Genomic DNA, 24,974 nt, shown 5'->3' with positions numbered 1-24,974 from the left:
GTGTCCAGTTTTGGGCCCCACACTACAAGAAGGATGTGAAAAAATTAGAAAACATCCAGTGGAGCGCAACAAAAATAATTAGGGGACTGGAACACATGACTTATGAGGAGAGGCTGTGGGAACTGGGATTGTTTAGTCTGCGGAAGAGAAGAATGAGGGGGGATTTGATAGCTGCTTTCAACTACCTGAAAGGGGGTTCCAAAGAGGATGGATCTAGACTGTTCTCAGTGGTAGCTGATGACAGAACAAGGAGTAATGGTCTTAAGTTGCAGTGGGGGAGGTTTAGCTTGGATATTAGGAAAAACTTTTTCACTAGGAGGGTGGTGAGGCACTGGAATGCGTTACCTAGGGAGGTGGTGGAATCTCCTTCCTTAGGAGTTTTTAAGGTCAGGCTTGACAAAGCCCTGGCTGGGATGATTTAGTTGGGGATTGGTCCTGCTTTGAGCAGGGGGTTGGACTAGAGGACCTCCTGAGGTCCCTTCCAACCCTGATATTCTATGATTCTATGATCATCATCATGAACATGCCTTAATTCCAGCCAGGTAATGGAAACACAAGATATTCATTTAGGTTCTTTTCCATTGCAAAATAAATACATACATTAAAATAAATTTCCTACATGTCATAGCCAAAAAAAAGCAAAAAATACATTTGCCCAACTGTAGTGAGAATACTGAAGGCAGGACTGTTGCTGGCCTGCACAGGTGCACAAAGAGTGGATGGGTGAAAGGAACCTTCTCCCTGCTGCTCACAACCTTGATGGATGGTGTGAGTTACAATCTCAGTCTCTGCACCCGTGCAAGGACAAGAAACGTCTACTGGCAGCAGTATTAGACCGTCAAAGATGTAGGGAACACAAGGGTGTATCACGGGCGTGCCTATTCAGTAACACCAGCTAAGGGAGCTGAACCAGTGTTGGGAGGAAAACACATGGCCCCCTGTTAAAGGTTAACACAGATCCTGCTGTGTACTCTCCCACCAGTAATCTGGCAGAGGCAGTAAGAATGCTCTCCCTATCTAGATAACTTATACTGGCTCTATCTTGCCAGTATCTGAGCACCTCCCAAACACTAATGAATTTATCCTTACAATCCCAATGAAGCAAAGAAGTATTTTCTCCCATTTTACAAATGGGGCAGTGAAGCACAGTAGTGAGTGCTAGATCTGCTCCTCTTATTCTTGTTGAGTAGCACCTTGAATAAGGATGGCAGAATCTTCCCCTAAGGCAGGGGTTTCAAACTCAATTTACCTTAGGACCAGTGCCAGTCCTCAGATCCTCCCAGCAGGCCAATAATGTCACTCATGCCACCCAGAACCCGCCCCCCCCAACTCTGCCCCACACCTGCCCAAGGCTCTGCGAGGGAGTTTGGGTGGGGGAGGAGGTCTGGGGTACGGGATTGGGGTGCAGGCTCTGGGATGGAGTTTGGGTGTTGGGTGCAGGCTCTGGGCTGGGGCAGGAAGTGGGGGCGCAGGAGGAGGGGGTGGGGTTGCGGGCTCTGGGAGGGAGGAGGGGGGACAGGTGCAGGCTCTCGGAGGGAGTTTGGGGGTGGGAGGGAGTGTGTCGGAAAGGGGGGGTGCAGGCTCTGGGAGTTTGAGCGGGAGAGGGTGCAGGCTCTGGGAGGGAGTTAGGGGGCAGGAGTGGGTATGTGGGAAGGGGGATGCTGGCTCTGGGAGTTTGGGGGTTTGGAAGAGGTGTGTGGGAAGGGGTGCAGGCTCTGGGAGGGAGGTTGGGGGGCATGGGGAGGGGGCGCAGGCTCTGGGAAGGAGTTTGGGGCAGGAGGGAGTATGTGGGGAGGAGGTGGGGGTGCAGGCTCTGGGAGGGAGTTTGGGGGCTGGGGGGTGTGGGTAGGGGTGCAGGCTCTTGGAGGGGGTGGGGATACAGTGCTTACCTGGGGCTCCAAAGAGGGGCGGGCCGGGGGGGCCTCCGTGCGCTGTGGCCCCCAGGCACCACCCCCGCAGCTTCCCGCTGGCTGCAGGGGCGCTCGGGGCGGGGGCAGAGCGGGGAAGCACAGTCCTGCCCCACCCCGGAGCCACAGGGAGGGGCTGGCAGCCAGTGGAGCGAGCAGGCAGATGCTGCTCTGCTCCCCTGTGCTGCTGGGGCCCCTGGGGGGGAGTGCTGGGGGCAGCAGGTGGGGCCAAGGGAGAGAGGTGGCCCCAAAATTGCTGGAGCCCTGCGGGCCACATTGGGGGGGTTTGCGGGCCGCAGATGGCCCACGGGCTGCGAGTTTGAAACCCCTGCCCTAAGGGTATGTCTACACAACATTTGGAGTAAGCCTCCCAGATGGAAGGCTAAGAGATTTGGGTTAGTGGGCTTGCGTTAGCGCTCTGAAAATAGCTATATAGACAGCACTTTGAAGTTGCAGCCTGGGCTACATTCTGATTCTGCTGCAGAATGTCTGATCATTAAAGATAATTAACTAAGTCTGTGGCAGAGCCAGGAATTGATCCTAGTTTGGTGCCGTAGCCACAAAACTAACCTTCCTCCACATTTTCCATTTGGCGCTGAGCTCCTCTGAACCACTTCTTTCCCTTTCCCCTCCTCCTCTCCCTCCCCCTCCCCCATGAGTGAAGGTTTACATACATATACCCCATAATATGTTCAAGGGTTCCCATAACATGAAATCCATAATATCTTCTTGACCTAATTAAATTGCTTTAGATGAGCTGAAGAAGGGAGTGATCATGGAGTGGTAAAATTTGCAAATATAAAATCATTTAGGTTAGTCAAAGCTAGAGATGTTTCCACAGAAACTGTAGCGAGACCTAATAAAACTGGGTGAATGGGGAATATCAGGATTTGCCCTCTGAACTATGTAACTAGAAACTGTGCCTATCATATAAGATCTATATGCAAGATTCATCCTGGAATTAATTTTTATGGCAAATATTTTATATGCATTCAAGATGGGACTTACAGTGGAAGGGCTGACAGAACCTCACAAATAGTGGAGCAACTGTTGTTAACATTAGATATGATAAACAGTCTCTAAAACTAACAATAAATAAATGCTTTGTTTAAAATTCTCATTTTTATAAATAATTAGAATTTCCATTATTTTTATTTTAAATGAAGAACACTAGTTCCCCAAGCAATTAAACATCTAATTAGGTAAAGAGATATCAAGATAGGTATTAGATATTTCTTTCTTTCACTGATACTTCAGAAGTCTATTAAATCCTCCCCAGTAAATCCTTGGGGAATTGTACTAGTGAACAAATGTAGCAAACTTGTCACTAGTTGGCTCTGTCTGCTGAAAATAGCCCCATGAGATCACAGGGCACAAATCAGGCTACAAGGAAAGAGCTGTCAATGAGAAATTCAAGGTAACAAATGGTGAAATTGTCAGATGACAGTGGGATATAATCTGCAACATCTCTCTGGAAGGAATCTGTAAACAGTGGGATCACTTCATCTGAGGTGGACATGGCAGCCATTTTCTTTTTTTAGCAGCACTTCACAAACATTTTTGTGAAGGTAAGTGAAGAATAACAGTCAACGGAATACTAGGGCTGCTTTGCCCATTTTACAGACAGAGAAAGGAGGCATAGAGAGGTGAAGTATTTACTAAAGGTCCCACAGTGAGTCTTGGCACTACTGTAGGTAGAACCCAAAAGTCCTGACTAATCTAGAGACTAAACAACACTTGTCTTTATCTTCTTATAAACTGTTCAGAGAATGACATTTGCGTTTTAGATGATGCTGGCTTGTTTTATAAAATGTGGATGGGTTAGTCTAACTTTAAAGGGAACCAAATGCCATAGTGGAAAATGCAGCAAGAAAAAACTGACACTAAATATGAATGGTTTGGAGCATTGCAAGCCATTTACTGCAGGCAAGTACAAATGTCCAGCTCCTCAAAGGTATTTATACGGCTAACTACCATTTATTTTAATGAGAGTTGCGTGCCTTTGAGATTCTGGGCCAAAGCTCCTGGTGCTTTAATATTCTACATCTCATCTTACTAATTAGCTAACAAAAGAACACACATGGATAGTGAGATCTGTGAATGACAACTGCATTAACTAAAAAGAAAATGTAAATAAAAGTGCAAAGATCTGTCACGTGTAGGTAACTACCTAACCTCATCCAGGTGTCAAGAAGCTGTCGTTCAATTTTAAAAAGAAAAGGAGTACTTGTGGCACCTTAGAGACTAACCAATTTATTTGAGCATGAGCTTTCGTGAGCTAAAGCTCATGCTCAAATAAATTGGTTAGTCTCTAAGGTGCCACAAGTACTCCTTTTCTTTTTGCGAATACAGACTAACACAGCTGTTACTCTGAAACCATTCAATTTTAAATTATACTACCCAACATACCTCCAGGCTTTAGTTCCCAACACAAGCTAAACTGACTAGTCAGAGTGCTGTAACTTCTGTAAGCATCAGCTAAAGAATGTCTGGTAATTACAGATCAAAGCAATAATTTGGATGCCATTAGTCTTAATATTAAGGAAGCTCATGGAGATCGCTTACTGTAAGAACACAAGAATAATTATATTGGGTCAGATCAATAGACCAACTATCCCAATATCCTGTCTTCCAGGAGTAGCCAGTGCCCGATGTTTCATAGGGAATGAACTGAACAGGGCAATTATCAAATGATCCATCCCCTGTTGTCCAGTCCCTGCTGCTGGCAGCCAGAGGTTTAGGAAGACTCAGAGCATGGGGTTGTATCTCTAACCATCCTGGCTAGTAGCCATTGATGGACCTACCCTCCATTAACTTATCTAATTCTTTTTTGAACCCCAAAACAAGGAGTCTGGTGGCACCCTGTTGTTTTTGTAGATACAGACTAACATGGCTACCCAATACTTGATTTTTTGAACCCAGTTATACTTTTGGCTTTCATAACACCCCCATCAATGAGTTCAAGAAGTACTTTATGTTTGTTTTAAACCTGCTGCCTATTAATTTTATTGGGTGACACCTTGTTCTTGTGATATGCAAAGAGGTAAAAAACAATTCCCTATTCACTTTCTCCACACCAGTCATGACTGTATAGCCATCATACCCCCCTTAGTCACCTCTTTCCTAAACTGAACAGTCCCAGTCTTTTTAAACTCACCTCACACAGAAGCTGTTCCATACCCCAATCATTTGTCTAGCCCCTCTCTCTACTTTTCGCAGTTCTAATATAGCTCTTTCTAGATGGGGCGACCAGAACGCCACACAGTAGTCAAGGTATGGGCATACCATGGATTTATGGCATTATGATATTCTCTTACTGGCTGCTGCACTTTGCACACACGGGCGCCACTTCCGCGCACTCCAACATGCAACGGACTCGTTGCTGTTACTTTTATGAGGGCCACAGGCACGGACACGAAACAAGCCCCTCCCCACAGTGCAGCCTTCGCTGACGCCTGAGCGCCCGGCGCGCGGCCAGACCCGGCCAAAGACGCACGTGCCGAAGCACATTTGCGAGCCGCGAGCGTACACAAGGGCTGCGCCGGCAGCCAGCCGCGCTCGGCAAGTCCCGCGAGAAGAAGCCTTCTTCGCGAGATTTCCGTTCCTCCTTCCCCTCCGCTTCTTGGGCCGCTGGTGGCAGCCGCGGCCTCACGGTTCTCCCGGTTCTGCCCCGCCGGGGCTGGGCTGGCTCTGAGGACGGAGCCAATGGAGGGCACAGGAGCTCCCCCGCCGTGGGGAGCCTGTGCTGAAGCGGACCCCGCCGCGGGAAGCGACTTAGGGGGGCCCGTCGCGCTGAAGGGAGACCCTGAGGAGCTCAAGCAGGTGAGCGGCAGCCTCCCCCCGGGCTCCGAGCCTGCAGCTCGCGGTTCGCTGCGGCCCGGTCCGCTTGTGGGCTCCGCTCCCTCACCCGATGTCCTGGACCCGGGGCGCCCGCTCCTTTCCCCCGTCTACACACACGCCGGGGTGTCTGCCCTGCGGACTCGCACCGGTGTCCGTAGCCGGGGTATCGTCCACGGTTTCCCCCGGAGGTGCGGGGCAGGGGGTGTCAGCAAGCCAGGGGGCCTGGGCACCCGCTCCGCACCGGTGGGATTACCAGGTGTCACTCCGGCACGCTGACAGGGTGGCAGTTTCCCGTTGCCTCGGCGTCAGCCTTCATCGCCCAGACTTATAGTTAGAAAGAGAGCGCCCTGAGGTGGCTGACCCGCCCCGCTGGTTTCTTTGGACAGGTAGAGTGGGCTGCCGCTTCGGGATAGTGTACGCCAGGGGTGGCCAACCTGCGGCTCCCGAGCCACATGGGGCTCTTCAGAAGTTAATATGCAGCTCCTTGTATAGGCACCAACTCGTGGCTGGAGCTACAGGTGCCAACTTTCCACTGTGTTGGGGGGTGCTCACTGCTCAACCCTTGGCTCTGCCACAGGCCCTTCCCCTCTTCAAGACAGGAAAACAAGAGTGGTTAAGTCTGTTTCCCAAAGTCAGAGGGTCAGTGTCTAGAATGAATTTGAGTGTGCTCAGACTATGCTCCTCTTCCCTACTTTGCACTTAGGGCTCATACACACTACCACTTATGTTGATATAATTTATGGCCCGCAGGAGTGTGAATAAGCCAGCTCTCTCCTGTCTTGAAGAGGGGAAACAAATATGGGCCTACTCCAGAGGAGCTGCTGGGAATATATTTCTCTAGGATGAGGGAGAGCTTGTAAAGTACTTCCATAAAATGTGCTAAATTTAGATAAAATAGACATCTATTTATCTTGTCAACGTTGCACCTTGCGATGATCACTACTGAGTTCAATTTCTTTCATTGGATTCTGCTTCATAGAGGTGACCTGGTTTCAGGGTAAACATGTAAAGGTGACCTTTTAAATATTGGCAGTTATTAATAAGCGTCCTCTATGCAATTAGGGTTCATTAGCCATCCTCTTTCAACGAAACTTATAATACCACACATCTAGCTTCACTTTCTCTTCTATCACAGTAAGAATGGCTTCTAGAGAACACCCATTAGGTACAGTTTCGTCAGTTTAGTAGGTGGGGTGCATTGCTGCCTACACTGCAGTTTGACATCTGTTCCACCTTGTATTTAGCTGTGATACTCTGAGTGCCTTTTCCAGACCCGTAAAAGAGCTCTGTATAGCTTGAAAGCTTGTCTCTTTCACCAACAGAGATTGAGCCAATAAAAGATATTACCTCACCTCCTTGTGTCCTTGGACCAACACAGCTAAAACAACAGTGCAAACATGTAGTAAACTGACATACCCTGTGAGGATAATAATGAACTGCTACTGTTATACCAATAAAATAAAAACCAGCAGGATCTTATTAAAGGGAAAAAGGCAAAATACCACATTTATTGTGAATACAGAAAGAGTCATAGTAAGCAGTTAGTTATAGTTATAACATTCCATTCAATCTCATATTTATTCACACATTCATTCATACAAACACACACACACACACACACAGGTTCTGCAAGGTTGTTATCATAGTTACCAGCCTTAGAGTTGCTCATGCCAAGCCACTGGCCAGGTGGCCTGGACATGAGGAGGGAGCAGGGCCTTGTCAGATGCTCATCTGATGCTCCTGGAAGTTGGTTTGCAGAATCAGACCCCAAAGTTCTCACTTTTTAGAGTCTATTTTTATCGGAATTTCTTCCTATGCCAGTCTATGGGAATTGCTTCATCATGCTGTTGCTGAATCAATCAGCAGATAGCACATTCCTGACGGCTCCAAGATGTTATCTTGTTCTTTGTTTCTCCCATTCTTGAGGCTGTTGGATGGATTCCAGTCTGCCCTCCGGGGGGTCCTCTGGTTATTTCCACTTGACGCCTTCTTCAGCCGATGGACACTGGATTCTTAGGCTGGCACCTCCCTGATCATTCAGTTATTATCCACACCAAGCATCCATCCACATACATCCTCTATCTCTATTTTAATCACAATTGTTAATACAACAAAAGGGTGGGGAGTCTCTGGGTGCTGTTTCTGTTGTTAGAGTATTGCTTTGAGTCTCTCTGTGAATTGCTTTGAGAACAGACTCTGTCTTAGAATGTACTAACACAATTAGCAGCTTGCAAGTTTCACACATAGAGGGAGAGAAACAGTACCAAAAACCAAGAGACCTCTTAATTAGTAATACCCTGGAATTTAAACTCTGGGGAATCAAACTCATTTGTGATTTTAATACAGAACTTCTTTAATACGATCCAACACTACCACAGTGCAAACTTCCTAGTATGCCAAATTACTCTGTGTAGTGGTGTGGTGCCTGAGCTGCAGGGGAAAGAAGAGGAGCTCTCCAAAGCCACCATTTGGATGTTTTTCAATGAAGAAATCAGCATAGCCTTAAATTCTCTCCCTCCCCCCCACCCCCTCAAACCATTTCCCCTTCTTGCCCGTCTTCCTTCTCCTCACTCTGCCTTTCCCTCTTCCTCCCCCCCCGCTCCCCAAATCCTACTCTCCTTAATATTTCTTTGGAATTTTAATGCAGTAGCCAAAACTAGGGTTTGGGGCATGGCTATTGAATCTTTGTTGTGTTTAGCCATAGTGTAACTGTTGGTATCTATGCTTGTGTGCCCCATTGGGTTGCAAAGCCTAGCCTTCTGAAAATAGTCATTAGAAATGAAATATAGGAGTCCCTCTGGTCTCACTAAACTCGGGGTTGCTAACCTTTCTAATAAAAAGGAATATTACAAATGATTGGTTCTACAGGGTAATCAGTTTTTATTATTTATTTGCTGTGCACTGACAGAGTATTTGGTTCTGTACAAGACAGACAAAAATAGCCTTGTTAAATTAGGATGTCAGCTTCTAGTATAGCTTCATTGGTGCAGATCCCTAGTGTAGATCTGATCTGGGGAAGTTCGCTTCAGTTTCAAATTAAAGTAAACTGTACCAGTATAAATTGTCTAGAGTAGGGATTTGCATGGTGTAGTTACACTAAGGGCTTGTCTACACTTACATTTTATAGCGCTGTAACTTGCTGGCTTAAGGGTGTGAAAAATCACCCCCCTGAGTGCAGCAAGTCTGAGCGCTTTAAAGTGCTAGTGAAGGCAGGCTCCAAGTGCTGGGAGCTAATTCCCTCGTGGGGGTGGATTACCAGGAGTGCTGGGAGAGCTGTCTCCCAGCGCTCACGCGCGACCACACTCTCACTTCTTCAAAGCGCTGCTGTGGGAGCATTCCCGCAACAGCGCTTTGAAGTTTCCAGTGTAGCTATGCCCAGAGTGTCAGAAATCCTAGTGTAGACCAGATGAAGCTGCCCTAAGGCATTCGTCTAAAAGAATTTGCATGTTTGTTGTCATATAAGAGAGTACTGGTTACTTTTGCTATGCATGACTGTTGCATATTCAGACTTTACACCTATTGTATGCAGCGTTGGGAAACCAGAAGTTCTAGTAAAGAGACCCTGGACAGGCCCCACTTCAGGTCTTTGGGGGTCTGCCTGGGCTTACGGATCTGTTCACTCAGATTCATTTGCAGAATCAGGACCTTTCCTACACACAGCGTGCACATTACTGCTACAAAGCAGTAACCTCTGGGGTAGAAAATGAGCAACTGGCACATTGCAAAACAGCTGAACACCAGAATGAGGGCTTGTTTCAGTTTTCTACGTGGTAATACTTAAAATGCATTTATGTTGCTGTTTGTTCTTCTGATGTTCAGATGTTCTGTGATATGCTGATACAGGTTGGTTATTACTAATCTTATGGGAATGATACATATTCTGAATATAGATATAAAACACTTTGGGAGGCTTAAAATGAAAGGCGCTAGTTTAAGCAGAGCACATAGCAGCACATGTAGTTAAGGTTGTCTGACGTGTAATACCCTGTCTTCAATTGTGTTAGTAATTGTATATTTACACCAGGACTGAGGTATGCTAGTTAAAAATGTAATTATGAACCCTTATTTCTGTCAGCACATAATAGTGAAAAGCATTATACTTAATCTGTAATGAGACCAGTGTTCTGCAGTATGTTTTCTTAATCTAAATCATACAAAGATTTATAAAGCATGTGCTTCATTTTATGCCCTGTGGTAAGTTCTACTGACTTAAGTAGCGTTTCTCACAGTACATAAAGTTAAGCATAAGTTTAAGAATACTACTGAAGTCAGTGGAACTCATCACAATGTGGGAAGTTAAACGTGTTAATCTTTACAGGATTAGGCCTTAATTAAGTTGTATTCCTAGTATCGTCAGTTAATGGAATTGAATTGACATCAAGTAAAGTCTAATAACTTTTTAAGAAACTAATTTATGAATGAAGGACTCTAATTTCTGTTCTGCAAACTAGGGATCAGTGTTATTTCTTGGCGGCAACGAAGTAAAAAGCAGTGCTGTGGTGAAATATTCATCTGCCCCACCACAAGCAGCATTTGCCCGTCTTCAAGAGAAGACTGATTTGAAACTTCCACCTGCCAATTGGTTACGTGAAAGCGCCAAACTGGGGCCAGCAGGAACAACCATTCTTGGCAACAGCAAGAAAAGCAAACTATTTTCAAGGTAACACTGACATCACTACAGATTGTCCTATTCTCTGTTATCCCTTCTGTTTCTCCTTCTTTCTCTGTCTTTGCACTCTCCCTTGCCTTCCCTCACCCAGTATGCTTTAATCCCGTCTTGCTTAGAAGGTGATTAAGAATTCCAGTTATGATGGTAGCTTTTGCGATGTGTATGCTGGCAAATGGACTGAGACAATCAAACTCACTTCATGTTGACTACCTGCAATTGGATGGCATCAGTTGGTCAGGCTAGATTGACTGAGGTAGTAATAGGAATTCTGCTCTTTGATCATATAAGGAAATGGAATAGTATTCTGAAACAAATCTGTAGCCTACTTACTGTTAGTCTGGAATTGGCTGCGGGCTTGGAAATTCAGGAATAAGAATGGACACGTTTATGGAAATTTTCTTGCAGTGCCTACAATAAATGTATGTTTTAAAAATAAAAATAGGTGGCAAATACCTAAGGAAAATAATTAGTAAAACGTGGTGGTTTGATATTTTGGAAATTGGACAAGGAAAGTTCAGCAATGAAAAAAGGCGTCTCTGGTATCACAGCCAGTGTCAAGTCTGGGATGATCTGCTGAATGTGTGCAAATCACTCAAAGCAGATTGGCATCTGGGATGAAAATCACTATGCACAGGGCTTACACCTCTTAAATTGCCAAATTAGGGCTTAAGTGGCACATTACTCTTGTGGACCCTGTGCACAGCAGGGAATTTTAAAAAAAACATTAAACAGTGGGCAGAATTAATACATGTGTTTTAATTAGGTAGGTTAGTGAATTCCTGTTTTTACTTTCTCTGCCTTTTTTTTATTCTGGAATTGTTCACAGATGGAAATGCACAAACTCTTTTTTTTTTTTTTTTTTTTAATGAAAGAATGGGTTTTCTTAAAGAGGCACTAAGTTCTTTGAGGAACAAGCAGTTATGTTTTAAATGTCAAAATGCAATGGTTTAAACTTCTAATATTTTTTTAAAATAGCTTTGGCATGGCATATGACTTCATTGACTCAGTTGGAAATGATGTGGATGTTGTGTCCGATTCTGAGGTATGTGCCGTTTATAGTTCAATAATTCTTCAGTTTTGTGATGGTATCTTGATTAAGAAAATGGCTTATGCTACCGTGATTTTGTTTTACTAATCTTTTATTAAATTATTTAAGAAAACTTCATTTCACTTTGGCTATTTGCTTATAGTTCAAAGGAAGTTGTGACAACTGAATGAATAAAGTACAAATAGCGTCGAGTTTTTATTTGCAGTGTAGACATACCCAAAGATACAGATAGACAGAAGAGCACTGAGGAAAAGTGAGAAACAAAGAGGATGGAAAAAGAAAATTGGGGCACCCCAAATAATTTTACATTTGGGGAAAAAATTGAAATGGTGAGCTGCTAAAATCAAGCATTCATGATATTGTCTCCATAAAGTCAGTCGGAATTTTGCTATTGACCTGAATGAGAGCATGATGAGGACCACTTCAGTAGCCTATTTGAATGCATTACAGTAAATTTTACTATATCTAACTCACATTAGCAATAGGGGAAGAGCATTCTAGTAGCTTATACCCACGCCTAGTCAAATATTAGTATCTAGGTTATAGTTGTGAGGAAGACCCATTACTAAGCTGTTCCCTGACTTGCTGTCTCAAAGCTCCTACAAGAGGTCTGTTCCCTAATACTCTTATTTGGAACTCAGTAGGTCAGTAATGGTATGGGGACAACCGTTTATCTGCTATTGCCAACGACCCTCCAACAAAATAATTGCATCTAAGTGAGGCGTTTTATACCCAAAACACTATCAGTGGAATAACATTGTTATGGGACCAACCTTTCCTGCTTTAAAAATAGAGCCTCCTGTTTTACCTTGATAATTAAACATTCTGGTAAATACTCAAACATTTACTGTTTGCTTAACAGATAAGATAGCTGTCATATATACTCTCAAAAGTATTGGCATAAGATGACCATTATCTCCAAATAAAGATATTTGTAGGGCTTGCAGAAATACAATATTTTGGTATAACTTCTTGAGGGGGGGTTGGGTTTCTTTTTTGCTTTGAAAATCTCTTGTATTAAATTCAAGCATTTAAAACATTTCTTTTCATAATTAATATTCTATAACCTTGTATTTTCTGTGGTGGCATTATGCAATAACATTTAAACATGAATCCACAATTTCTCTTTAATGTTTTCATTATGAGAATTTGGTTTACTGTAGCATATTCAACATCTACCTTATGTTTTCAACTTCTTTCCTCTACTTTCATTTTCATGATCCTGAGTAACAAGAACTCTATCAACTTGCTGTCACCATATTTGTACAAACTTTTTTCACTTAAAAATCCCTCTCTTGTTTTAAAAGCGTTGGAGGTTTTCTTTTCAGTTAACATCAACTAAAAGGGACTTATGTGAGCTCTAAGTTAGCACATGCTAATTGAAATAGCTCTATAATATTTAATCCATTTGCAATAATTTGCTAATGGATGAAACTTAGACAAATTGGGAAACCCACAAGTCCTTTGCAAGTGCTGTTTAGGAATATTTTTATTTTTGTATAAGATTCCCACTAGGAAATCTGGGGAGCGAATGAGAAGAGAATCCCATGTCTGTAGTCTCAGCCACCTTTTTGCCATCTTGTCTCCACTTCTCTCCATACAGGATCTTGTAAATTTAGTCAAAAAGAAAATTGACAAAATAAATGATCTTTCTCCTACTCAGCTTGCCTTCCATTCCTTTTCAATAACTCTCTTCTCTTCCTTCCCGATCACAGACACAGAAGATTCTTGTCTGCGCTGCTCCTCTAACATTCCAGTGGCCCTATTCCATCTGCTGATCTCCCTTGTGCCTACTCTCATCTCCTCCCTTACTCTTTGCCTGAACCTCACACTCTCCTCTGGCTCTTTCCCCTCACAATACAAGCATGCTTTAGTCTCTTCCATCTTCAAAACCAAACAAAACAGAAAAAAAACACCCCCTCCCTTTGATCCTATTTGCATCTCCAACTACCACCCTCTTCCTTTCATCTCAAAGCTCATTGAATACATTGTTTACAATTGCAGTCTGGCGTTCCTCTCTTCCAGTTCCAGCCTAGATCCTCTCCAATCTGGTTTCCCCCTCTTGCACTCAACAAAACATAAGAATGACCATACTGGGTCACACCAATGGTCAATCTAGCCTAGTATCCTGTCTTCCGACAGTGGCCAATGCCAGATCTTTCAAAGGGAATTAATAGAATAGGGCAATATCAAGTGATCCATCCCCTGTTATCCGCTCCCAGCTTCTGGCAGTCAGAGATTTAGGGACACCCAGAGCATAGGGTTGCATCCCTAATAATCTTGGCTAATAGCCATTGATGGACCTATCTTTCATGAACTTATCTAATTCATTTTTGAATCCAGTTATAGTTTTGGCCTTCACAACAACCGCTGGCAAGGAGTTCCACAGGTTGCCTGTGCATTGTGTGAAGAATTACTTCATTTTGTTGGTCTTAAACCTGTTGCCTATTAATTTCATTGTGTGACCACTCACTGAAACTGTCCTTGCCAAAGTCATTAATTGTTGTGTGCATTGTAATTGTAGCTGTGTTGGTCTCAGAATATTAGAGAGACAAGGTGGATGAGGGAATACCTTTTATTGGACCACCTTGTGTGTCTCAAGTCACTGTTGGCCTTTTTCTTAGCCAAAGCTCAGAAGCAGTACTGCATCCTCAAGCTCCTTGACCTGTCAGCCACCTTCAGCATTGTCAACCATGCTCCTCTTCTTGAAATCTTGTCTTTTGTGATTCTGTCCTCTCATGGTTCTATTCCTACTTCTCGCATTACTCCTTTAGCATGTCCTCTCCCCCCAACAACTTTCTATGGGGGTTCCACAGGGATCCATCCTTGGTCCCCTTCTCTTCTCTTTCTACACCTTATCTCTGGGTAATCTCATCTGCAAACAAATTCAACTGCCATCTCTATGTTGACAATTCTGAGATCTACCTCCGTACTCCAGACCTGTCTCCTTCTGTCCAATCTAAAATCTTGGTGTCTCTCTGACATCTCCTTATGGATGTCTAGCTGTGGGCTCAAGTTCAAAGCAGCTAAAACAGAGTTCTTAATCTCCCCCTTTCCAACTATCTCATTTTTCAATCACCGTGGACATCATCTCCATTCTGCCTATCATTTAGGCTCTTGAACTGGGTGTCCGCTTCTACTCGGGCCTCCCTCCCTCACATCTAGGCTATGTCTAAATCTTAGAGATGTCAGAATGAAAAAATATGCAATGTACAGACTCTCCTATCCATCTACAATTAAATTCTGGTCTCGGTTCTCATGATGTCAGTTAATTCATCATCCTTCTCTCTGGTCTTGCTCATATCCATTCAGAGTGCTGCTGCAAAGATAATTTTCCTATCCACCATGCTTTGACCATGTCATCCCTTCACTGGCTCCTGTTTCTCTATCAAATCAAATGCTTCTCTTCGCTTTCAGGGCCTTTCATGGCCTATCCCCCCCCTGCTTATCTCTCATTCACTCCTGAGATGTTAACTCCAGCCTCTGATGGGCCCCATGGTGCCATCATCTCTCATTTGCTAAAGTTTCAAACAAGCATCTTTCTCCCAACCATGGAGGAGGTGCCTGGGAGATAGCTACTTGTAAACATCTAGAAAACTAATACATCAACATCCTTCAAAACCCTACTTTAAACTTTCCATTTCTGTGAAGCCTACTAAACGCTTGATGGCTAGATTGCTGAGACCACTGCTCATCATGCTACCAATTTTGTCTCATTTCTTCCTTTTACTCCTCTGTCTATTGGTTTGTATCCATCGGTTGTCTCTTGTCCTATACCTAGATTGTAAGCTTCTTAGTGCAGGTACTGTCTTTTTTTGTTTTGTTTGTACAGCACTTAGCACAATGGGACCAAGACTAGGACCCTTAGGCCCTGTGGTAATACACATAATAAGTAGAATCTCTGCAGTTTAAGTAGTAGCATACTGAGTGGTAATCTCTTGAGTGCTGACAACTGATATCAAAGGCTTGGGTTTTGTTTTTTTTTCCCAGATATACTTCTATAGGATTGGGCTCTGCTTAGACTAATGATGAGCACATACATTTGATTTAACTTCATAGACAAGCAATCCTGATCTCTTGTGCTTAATAACTAAGGCTGCAAGTTTGTCATGGAAGTCACAGATGCTGTGACTTCTTCAGCAGCTGGTATGGCTGGCCTGGGGGCTCCCTGAGCAACTCAAGTAGCCCCTGGGCCAGCTGCACCCGACAGCAGCAGGAGTTTGGGTATGGGAGGGGGTGAGGGCTCTGGGTGGCGCTTATATCCGGGAGGCTCCTCAGAAGCGGTGACATCCCTCAGCTCCTAGGTGAAGGCATGGCCAGTGGCTCTGCGTGCTGCTTCCCGCCTGCAGGCATCGCCCCCACAGCTCCTATTGGCCGTGGTTTCTGGCCAATGGGAGCTGCGGAGCACTCTGGGTGGAGGCAGTGCACAGAGCTGCCTGGCCATGCCTCTGCCTGAGGCCCCCAAGCACCCACGGCACCCTGGGCTGCCCCCACTCCCTAAGATTTAGTTGAGTGTATAGTACAAGTCATGGACAGGTCACGGGTCGTGAATAATTGTTTACTGCCTGTGTCCTGTCCATGTCTTTGACTAAAAATACCCAGGACTAAAACGTAGCCTTATTGATAACCCATTGGGGCAGCATGGTGTACTCCCTCAGAGGGGACTATTAGAACTACAGCTAAAATCAAAAGCAGCAAGGCTTGGCCAGAGGAGCAAGAGGAAGGGGAGGAAAGCCAGAGGGCGAAACACAGAACGTGGAAAACAGGTGGAGATACAAGATGGTCTTTTTGCTGTCATAAATGGTGCCTTTTGTGTTTGTCAGATGAGAAACGAGGCTTTTTGAAAACCTAGTTGAGGCATACTTGGTTCAGGAGTATTAGATGGCTGAATGAAGATATTTAAAAAAAAAAGTGACTAGTCCTTTTAAAAAAAAATGTACTATTTTTTTTTTTACTCATGATTTTCATTTCTGAACATTCTAATTAGTAAATCTTCTCTTTATAATTCAGTGTAATTGTGGGGAATATAACTTTTCTGTTTTGTCTTTTTGCAAGAACATTAAAAAACTTCTGAAGATACCTTACAGCAAGTCACATGTGAGCATGGCAGTACACCGTATTGGACGAACCCTTTTACTGGATGAGCTAGATATTCAGGAGCTCTTCATGAGATCATCTCAGGTTAACCATTTGTCTTTGGCCACCTGGCATATGTATTTCAAGTGCAGTGTTATCAGCACAAAGGTATAGCAAATGTAGCAAAATTGTTGAGAATTGTATACAAAGGCGAAAAAGGGGTTCACAAAGCACTTAGTTATCGTGGATTCTCTCTAGTTCCTATAGAACTACAGGTTGCAATAATAGATCAGGCATCTTTTTAACTGAGGGCATTGTATGCTTAAAATACCCCTTCTCACCTTTTCATTTAATGTCTTTGATATTGCTGGACGGTTTTACAAATCTATTACTCAGTCTTTTAACACTGCATGAAACTATAATCTGTTTTTTTGAAGAGTCGATTTCACTGAAATATGTTAAGTATAACTGATTTCAGAGTTCAGATGTCAAGGCACTGTTGTAAAAACTTATCTTTTAACAGATTTTATTTTATTTTGTGCCATTTCATGTGGGATGGGTATATTGTATCTGCTAAATGCTTAACACATGAACAAAAGAATCTAAGTTTTCACATTAATTTCATGCTTATTTATGCTGCTTAGACGGGGGACTGGACGTGGCTTAAAGAGTTCTATCAAAGACTAATAGATCAGAAGTGGCAAAGAAAGAAGAAGAGTAAAGAACACTGGTACCAGAAGGCTATACTTTCCAAGTTTTTGTATTACAGGTAGTTTGATTATATATTTTTATTTGCATAACTTGTGAGTTCTACCCCAATTTACTTTTCTCTGGTTCGTTATATTGAAATAAAAGTTAAAGATATGAAACTGTCTCTTTATCCTAAAACAAAATCCAGAGGATGTAGTTTTAAGAACATAACGCTCATACAAGTAAGTTCTTTATTTAAAATATTTTAGTATTGGAGCATGATTTAGTTGAAAACACGTTGCAGTACTGCTCTCTCGGAAAAACACGTAATTTTCAAGGATTTTTAACATGATCCTGGACACCTGTCTTTCTGCTCTAACTGATGAATTTACAAGATGGGTGTTGCTGAGTAGTTTTTAACTAAATCTGCATTTGTGTCTCTTGTGAAAATAAAATGCAGTAAATATCGGTTAGGCATTAAATATTATAACAATCTCAAATTCAGTCTCTTTGAATGTGTCTTTCTGTCAGCATTAATGGTGATGGAGCGGCTCAGCCAGTGTCTTCCACTGCAGAACAGCATCATGAAGATCCACTTCCTGATGAGAGTGATGAAGTAGGAAGGGCTTCCTGGCCAGCCCCTTTTGAAATGCCTTCGTCAGTATCTGAAGATCCAGGTTCTTCTAACCAGGTTAGTATGGATTAAATCTTAACAGACCTTTAATTTTTATAGGAGAGAGGTATTTGGAGTCTGATATAAGCTATAAAAATGTAGTAGTCAAGAGTCCTCCTTTTATCTAAAGAAGCAGAATCTAACGTATAGAAGAAGCCTTGCTCAACTAGACTCTAAAAGCACCATTTTTGGCTTTCCTTGAGCAGTAATATATGGTACCTAATGCTTTATGAGCTGTATACAGATAGACATCAGAAACTAATTTTGCTTATAATTGATTTTCCTTAAATAGGATTAATGTGTTTTCTATATATAATTCTAATGTTGGGTTTCATTCCAGAATGAGCCATTGCCTTCCATTTGTGGCTCCATTTTAGTATACTTGGTCATAAAAAAACTGGAATAAAAATATAGCCATATAAATGTAACTTGAATGTCCTGCCTGCTCCTAGAACACGAAAGTATGGGAGGGTCTGAGAAAAGTGATTTTTTCATACATTGTGTTGCAGTACTGAGTTAGTGTGAAAAATCGTATTTGCACATTTTTGCTCTTTGTTGGTTTGTCAATCGCAATCTTAAAGGAACTGTATTTTGACAATTTGTTTCTTCAACAGTCGTAATGAAAAAAGATGACTCTTTCCTTATTCTGTTTCCTGTGTTGATTCCACTGAGCTTCTATTTTAGCCTTTTTTCTGGTACTGTGAGGATGTGCTAAGGCGTGGTGATCATCATCTTTTGTAGCATTGACATGGGCTGAAATGGATGAACCTGAAATCTGGAAGAATTTCAGAATACTTTCTTTCCACAGTGCATGTTAATATTATTCCAATATTTATTGATGTTGAAGCAAACATCCAGACTTACTGAAGCAAAATCTTGGTCAAACTGTATTTATGTTTAAGATGCTCACCAAAAGAGTGTCTGTAGACAGGTAGTTAGTTTTTAAATCAGTCATTCAGAATGTATTTTTTGAACATACCTGGAATTTTCTTCATTATGGTCATGAATTTATTAAGTGTAATAGATTTTACACTAATGAAGGAGAGAAAGTTAAGCAAATATCTATTTTGTGATTATATATCAAAGTAAGCAGAGATCATATGGTATCTGCTACCCTGAGTAGAATAGGTACCACTGAACTCATACAATATAATACAAGCAATTGCGTGTGCATTTTGATTGGTTAGTATTGCTCCAGACCTCAGTATAAATGCTTACAAAGGGGCCAAAAGAGATTGACTTGTGGCTGAAAATATGCATAGGAGCCAGGTTTTTCTTTCTTTATCTTATCAGACAGTAGAGGTGAATATTAAGGTTTTCTGAAGTTAAAGGGACTTTGTACAACATTTTAAGAGTTCAGTCTGTGCAATGGATGTTTAAATACATTATGAAAAGTAGTATTTCTTGTGCATGTAGAGTAGCCTCCTAATTAATGTAAGTTTAATACATTTAAAAAACTCCAGCATTCTATTTACATTTAGATGGTAATGATCACCCACCTTTCTGAAGACTCTACCATTAATAGGGACACTAGATGACTCAGATTGATAAAGGATTATGAAGATTCTCTGCTCTAGATCACCACATAGAATCTAGATTGCATTGGTAAAGTTGTAACAATTCTATGTGCTTTGAGGTGGAACCATAAATGCCATCCTTTCACAGCAGAAAGCCACCTCGATGCCTGATTAGGCATGGAGAAAGAAAGAGAAAACTGCTGCTCTCTCTCCTCCACGGAGGCACTGTTTCCAAGTTGTGGTTCAGGTGTGTTGCAAGGTGGTGCGGAAAACCTTGCACTGCTGCGGCACATTCTATGCTTTTACTGTGGATAAATAAAACTTCAGGATAGAAAATTTAAATCTCCAGGATTGTGAATGTGTTACTTTTCTTGGATACCAAATTATTATTTTTTTAATTCTCTTCACTTTCCTATTGTATTTAATTTTGCAAAGTTTGAGAAATTAAACTATTTTTTATATGTAAATGAAGACTGACTTTGAACAAATCATACTAGAATTCCAATGCAGTAGCTACAGTAAGAAAGAATTGAGGTAAGCCACTGGCTGAAGAAAGTTGTATACATTAAACAAAATAAGGATGGAATTAAGGTTTTCACTTTTTATGCTTCTGCTGTTCAGGATATATATACACTTTTGAAAATGGCCTGACTTTACATCAGCAATAGAATCACTCCTTATGTCCTTGTGCTTTTCACAGGGAAGTGTGCCTCTTGAACCCTCATATGTAGTGGGGCATGTGGCCTCAGCCCCCAAAGAACAAAACCTGAGTACTTTGTTCAATGACGGGGAAAACAGTCAGGTATGCTTTTTGTGGAATCTGAGCGGAAACAACAATCCCCAGTTTAACAAATCGTTTTAAATTTGGTCTAAATTGGATTCGGGTTGGTGGCGAGGGGAGAAAAATTAAATCCTTCTGTAGCAATAGCTCTTGTGACATCAGTGATCTTGGTCTTTTAAGTTACTGTGAACGCATAGCATAGTCTTTATGTGCTGTCCTTTATTTGCCTTTTTTGCATCTTGCTTTCTCATAGTAATTCTGCAGATTGTGATGGAGAAAAAATTAACAGAGTGGATTATTTAGACACTTTCTTTTTTTAAACAAAGGGACTTAAAAATGACTTTGTTCGGAACATCTTGTGGACCTTTGAAGACATTCACATGTTAGTAGGATCAAATATGCCTATATTTGGAGGTGGAAGATACCCCGCTGTGAGCTTGCGTCTCAGGTGAATTCTTAAACTAATGTGATGTGTATCCCAAACCTGGCTCTTTTGTTGCTTCAGTTTCATATTCAGTTTTGTGTATATATAAGTTTGTAGGATAATTTAATTCTTAATCTGCATTTAAAGATTAATTTTATACTCTAGTATTGAAGTGGTAATGATTTCATGAAGTAGTAGAAGGGTGTTTTTTGTGATTAAGGCACTGGATTTGGACTCAGGATGTCTTGGTTCTCTTTCTGGCTCTTCCTCAGACTTCTGGTGTAACTGTTGGCAAAACACTTAGGGCCTGATGGTTGGAGGTGCCAACTATCTGCAACCCATTGCCTTTGGAGTTGTAGGTGTTCAACACTTCTGAAAATTAGGGCCCTTAATCTCTGTTCTAATCCCCAATTTGTAGAATGGGAGTATCACGTCTCTGCTTTGCACAGATGTTGTAAGGATAAATACATTAATATTCGTGAGATGCTCAAATGCTAGTATTGGATGCCATGTAAAATACAGTTACGGATTACTGTCCATATATAACTGAAAATGTGTACTTGATGTTGTGGTTACTCTGTTCTCTGACTCTTTTGTTCTTGCTGTGGGTTCTTCTTGCCCATGCAGAGGTGAAGGAGCCTGGTCTCCCACAGCAAGGGTGGGAGGAAAGACCAGTATGCCTTTCATAGGGTGGGAAAGATGGAGGCAAACTTAAAAAGTTGAAGTCAGCTTGGCATACTGGGCCATCTTTGCTCAAAAGACACTCAAGGTTCACGTAGCTGGGCACTATAAATGCAGCCCAGAACTGAGGTGCCTTTGGAAGAACTGTGTAAGAAAGTTTGCAATATGCTTGGTTCCAGCTAATTCTATTAATCCCTTAATTTTTCCCCTAAAAAGTGTTTAGAAAACTATGGGTGATCTCAGTAATAATGTGGGCTGTAATTTTAAAGTGGTGAGGGCAGTAATAGCATGCATTCCATTAGCAGTAACAGATGCTAATATCATAAAAAGAAAAGGAGTACTTGTGGCACCTTAGAGACTAACCAATTTATTTGGGCATAAGCTTTCGTGAGCGACAGCTCACTTCATCGGATGCATACTGTGGAAACTGCAGAAGACATTATATACACAGAGACCATGAAACAAGGTATTGTTTCAAACAAGAGACCATGAAAGGAGGTATTGTTTCATGGTCTCTGTGTATATAATGTCTTCTGCAGTTTCCACAGTATGCATCCGATGAAGTGAGCTGTCGCTCACGAAAGCTTATGCCCAAATAAATTGGTTAGTCTCTAAGGTGCCACAAGTACTCCTTTTCTTTTTGCGAATACAGACTAACACGGCTGTTACTCTGAAACCTGATATCATCATAGTGGTTAGTATAGCTCCCCACATGTGCTAGTTTAAAATATAACCTTAGTCACAAATTAAAGCTTTTTTTACCTCAATTTTAAGGTTGCTCTGTTCTTCTCGTACTGACACACACATAGCTAAAGTCTCAACAGACATTTATTGTAAGTGGCAATTTAAAAAAAACAAAACCTCTACTAGATGTACCCTGATGACTTAAATATCTTTATTTGCTCCAAGCAATACCAAAAATATTTTTGTTGTAGGGATAACAACAAGCCAATAAACGTGTTAACAGGAATTGACTATTGGTTGGACAACTTAATATGTAACGTCCCAGAGCTTGTGATGTGTTTTCATGTTAATGGAATTGTTCAGGTAAGTCCTGACGTCTTACATTTATGTCCACTTTACCAATTCTTTGATTAATTACCAACTTCACCATTATGAATGGTTATGTGGGAACTGGTAGCAACATTGCACTAGAAAAGTTCTTATAAACCTTTTTTTTGAGAAACTCTTAATACTTCCATTGTTTGTCCCTGCCTTATTTTAAAGGCTGACAGCAAACAAAGTCCTGGGGCTAGAGATGTCACTCTTGTTAGTTCCATGAAATTCTGTTCAGATGTGGCTGAACTGATGAACAATTTAAAAAGAGCCCCCTCTCCCCCCCCCCCCCCCCCCGCCACCCGAAAATGGGTTAACAGCCACGTCCTGCTGCTATCTAATGTACATACTTCTACCATTTGAAATACAGGACTGTGTGGTTTAGTGCTGAAGGTATTCAGAATTCAAGCCCTGCTGAAGATGCATGAAGGGGACATTTAGTTCGCTTTGTTTCCTTACAAATACAGAAACCTAGGAAATTACAAATCAGACATTAAAAGAATGTTATCAATGTTGAAAAGTCAAGCACTTGTAAATCTGGAATGTCCTAACTTTCAGGTGAAACCTTAATATTCTCTCTCCTTGTGTATTGTGATAGTGTCTTTAATTACATGATTGCATATGTAGTTTGTTTCCACCGGACTCCTGCCTCGTTTAGTGTACAACTGGATGCACAAGGAGGTAGAATTAAGGATGCCTGGGCAACTGTAACTCTTGGATATTTTTTTTTTTTTTTTTTTTACTTTTGAGTGCTTGATTTTTGTAATCTAAACAATGTTCTTTTAACATAATCTTTGTATTTAGGATATATATTGTGGTAGCACCTAGAAGCAAGCTAGGTGGAAGCCTGTTGTGTGAAGTGCTCTGTAAACATGAAAGGGCCCAGTGTCAGCATTTCCATTTTGAACTATCATTTGTTGATATTTATAGGTGTATCTTGTAACTCCCTCCAAATTTTAAGAAGTGTACAATTCTAAACTCACTGTAAACTTAATTTTGCAGATTTGAAAAATCTTAAATTATATAGCAGTCTTGAAATTTGTAAAGAAAATACAGAAATGTGGTTATAAACTAGTGTGTAGTAAAAGTCTGTACTGACTGGAGGGCAGATCCATACTTTATTTAAATTATTAATATATACTGAGACAACAGAGTTGTTAATTAACTGTAAACCATATAGTCTAAGCCAATCTGTTCAGCATAACCACATTCATTCTGCATCATTTTATTGAGATTACTGTATGTGTTAAATGCCAGTCCACAGAATTTCGCTTTAAGTTTGGCCCTGATAAGTCCTTGTATTAAAACAAAGGGGTATAAGCGGTAAAATTACACAAACATAATTGGATGCAGCACTAAATTCATAACTCACAATTTTGAGGGCTTTCAGTATTAATAAACATTAATAATGGAACTCCTGTTTTCAATTTAATGGATGATGAAAGGCTTCTCTGTTTGTATAGCCAACCTTAGTATATATTATGAGGATTTTTCAATATGTTTAAAATACATTCTATACAGAAATATGAAATGATCAAGACTGAAGATATTCCCAATTTGGAAAACTCCAATTTTTCTACCAAAGTGATAAAGGATATTGCTCAAAATATCTTATCTTTTCTGAAATCTAACTGCACCAAAGAAGGGCATACTTACTGGCTATTTAAAGGTAAGCAATTCCTTGGTTGGGTTAATAAATGATGTTTGAGACCTATATATTGTCAGATTGGCTAATGGAAAAATCTTCTCTTTCAGCAAGTGGAAGCGATATAGTAAAGCTCTATGACCTCACCACTCTTTGTGAAGAAACCGAAGATAAATACCAAAACCCTTTCACAATGCCTGTGGCAATTCTCTTGTACAAGTAAGCGTGTCTTACAGAAGCAAAACTGTTGCAATATTTAATTTACTTAGATTTAAATGTAAGACATTAAATGTCTGACTTGGGCACTAGGTACTCTGGCCACCAGTTAAAAATGCAATCCAAAAATCATAAAACCAAAACATCACCACATTCTCCTTATACGTACAACAATCAGCCAACCAAATCATGATATTAACTGAATCAGTCTCTCCATTCCTCACATTTCTCTGTCACCTGAGTGCTTCCCTAGAAGCCTACTCAAAAAGATGGGCTTTGCAGAATGCTTAGATGTGCAGGAAATAATAAGAAAAAAATGGTAATAGACACTTCAATGACATTTCTATGTCTATTCTGATCAACTTTTTTTTAGAGTTGCCTGCAATATGATGATGAAAAAAAACCAGAACAAGAAACACTATGGCACTATCAGAACATTACTCCTTAATTGTGTTAAGTTGTTGGACAAAGCCAGACATCCACAAGTAAGAATTCTATTTTAATACATTTTTTTACTACAGAGAGATGTGTAGCTTGTATATAATGAAAATACGGATATTGATGATGTACCTTCAACTAAAAGCACCAATAAGGTAACCAAATGCTATATTAATTACAGTGTGATTGCAACATGTTAATGAGCTAATCTCATCCTCTTATGCAGTGGCAGTGGATCTTGGTTATAAAAGTTCCCTGGACTGAAAAGTGACAATTCAAATGTCCCTGCATGAGCGTGCTTTTTTTTTTTTGG

General features: G+C 41.4%; 1 protein-coding gene across 5 annotated transcripts in view; it reads left to right on the top strand.

Annotated features, from left to right (window-relative positions):
• The first annotated feature begins 5,495 nt into the window (after positions 1–5,495).
• EDRF1 (erythroid differentiation regulatory factor 1) overlaps positions 5,496–24,974 on the top strand; it is a 48,578-nt gene continuing 29,099 nt past the window's right edge. The window contains exons 1-12 of one of the 5 annotated variants that reach the window (XM_075131022.1): positions 5,496–5,729; positions 10,199–10,407; positions 11,392–11,458; positions 16,520–16,708; positions 17,185–17,309; positions 17,762–17,921; positions 20,121–20,222; positions 20,528–20,649; positions 22,242–22,353; positions 23,884–24,031; positions 24,118–24,226; positions 24,597–24,708. In XM_075131022.1, coding sequence (XP_074987123.1) covers positions 5,613–5,729; positions 10,199–10,407; positions 11,392–11,458; positions 16,520–16,708; positions 17,185–17,309; positions 17,762–17,921; positions 20,121–20,222; positions 20,528–20,649; positions 22,242–22,353; positions 23,884–24,031; positions 24,118–24,226; positions 24,597–24,708 — 1,572 coding nt within the window. In that variant the 5' untranslated portion in view covers positions 5,496–5,612. The remainder of the gene's footprint in view (positions 5,730–10,198; positions 10,408–11,391; positions 11,459–16,519; positions 16,709–17,184; positions 17,310–17,761; positions 17,922–20,120; positions 20,223–20,527; positions 20,650–22,241; positions 22,354–23,883; positions 24,032–24,117; positions 24,227–24,596; positions 24,709–24,974) is intronic. The other 4 variants (XM_048856691.2, XM_048856692.2, XM_048856693.2 and 1 more) reach the window with 4 other exon arrangements.

The sequence above is a fragment of the Caretta caretta genome, chromosome 7 (assembly GCF_965140235.1).
Source record: "Caretta caretta isolate rCarCar2 chromosome 7, rCarCar1.hap1, whole genome shotgun sequence".
NCBI classification, from domain to species: Eukaryota; Metazoa; Chordata; order Testudines; family Cheloniidae; genus Caretta; species Caretta caretta.
The sequence above is the reverse complement of the archived record's forward strand: the minus strand, read 5'-3'. Positions and strand labels throughout refer to the sequence as shown.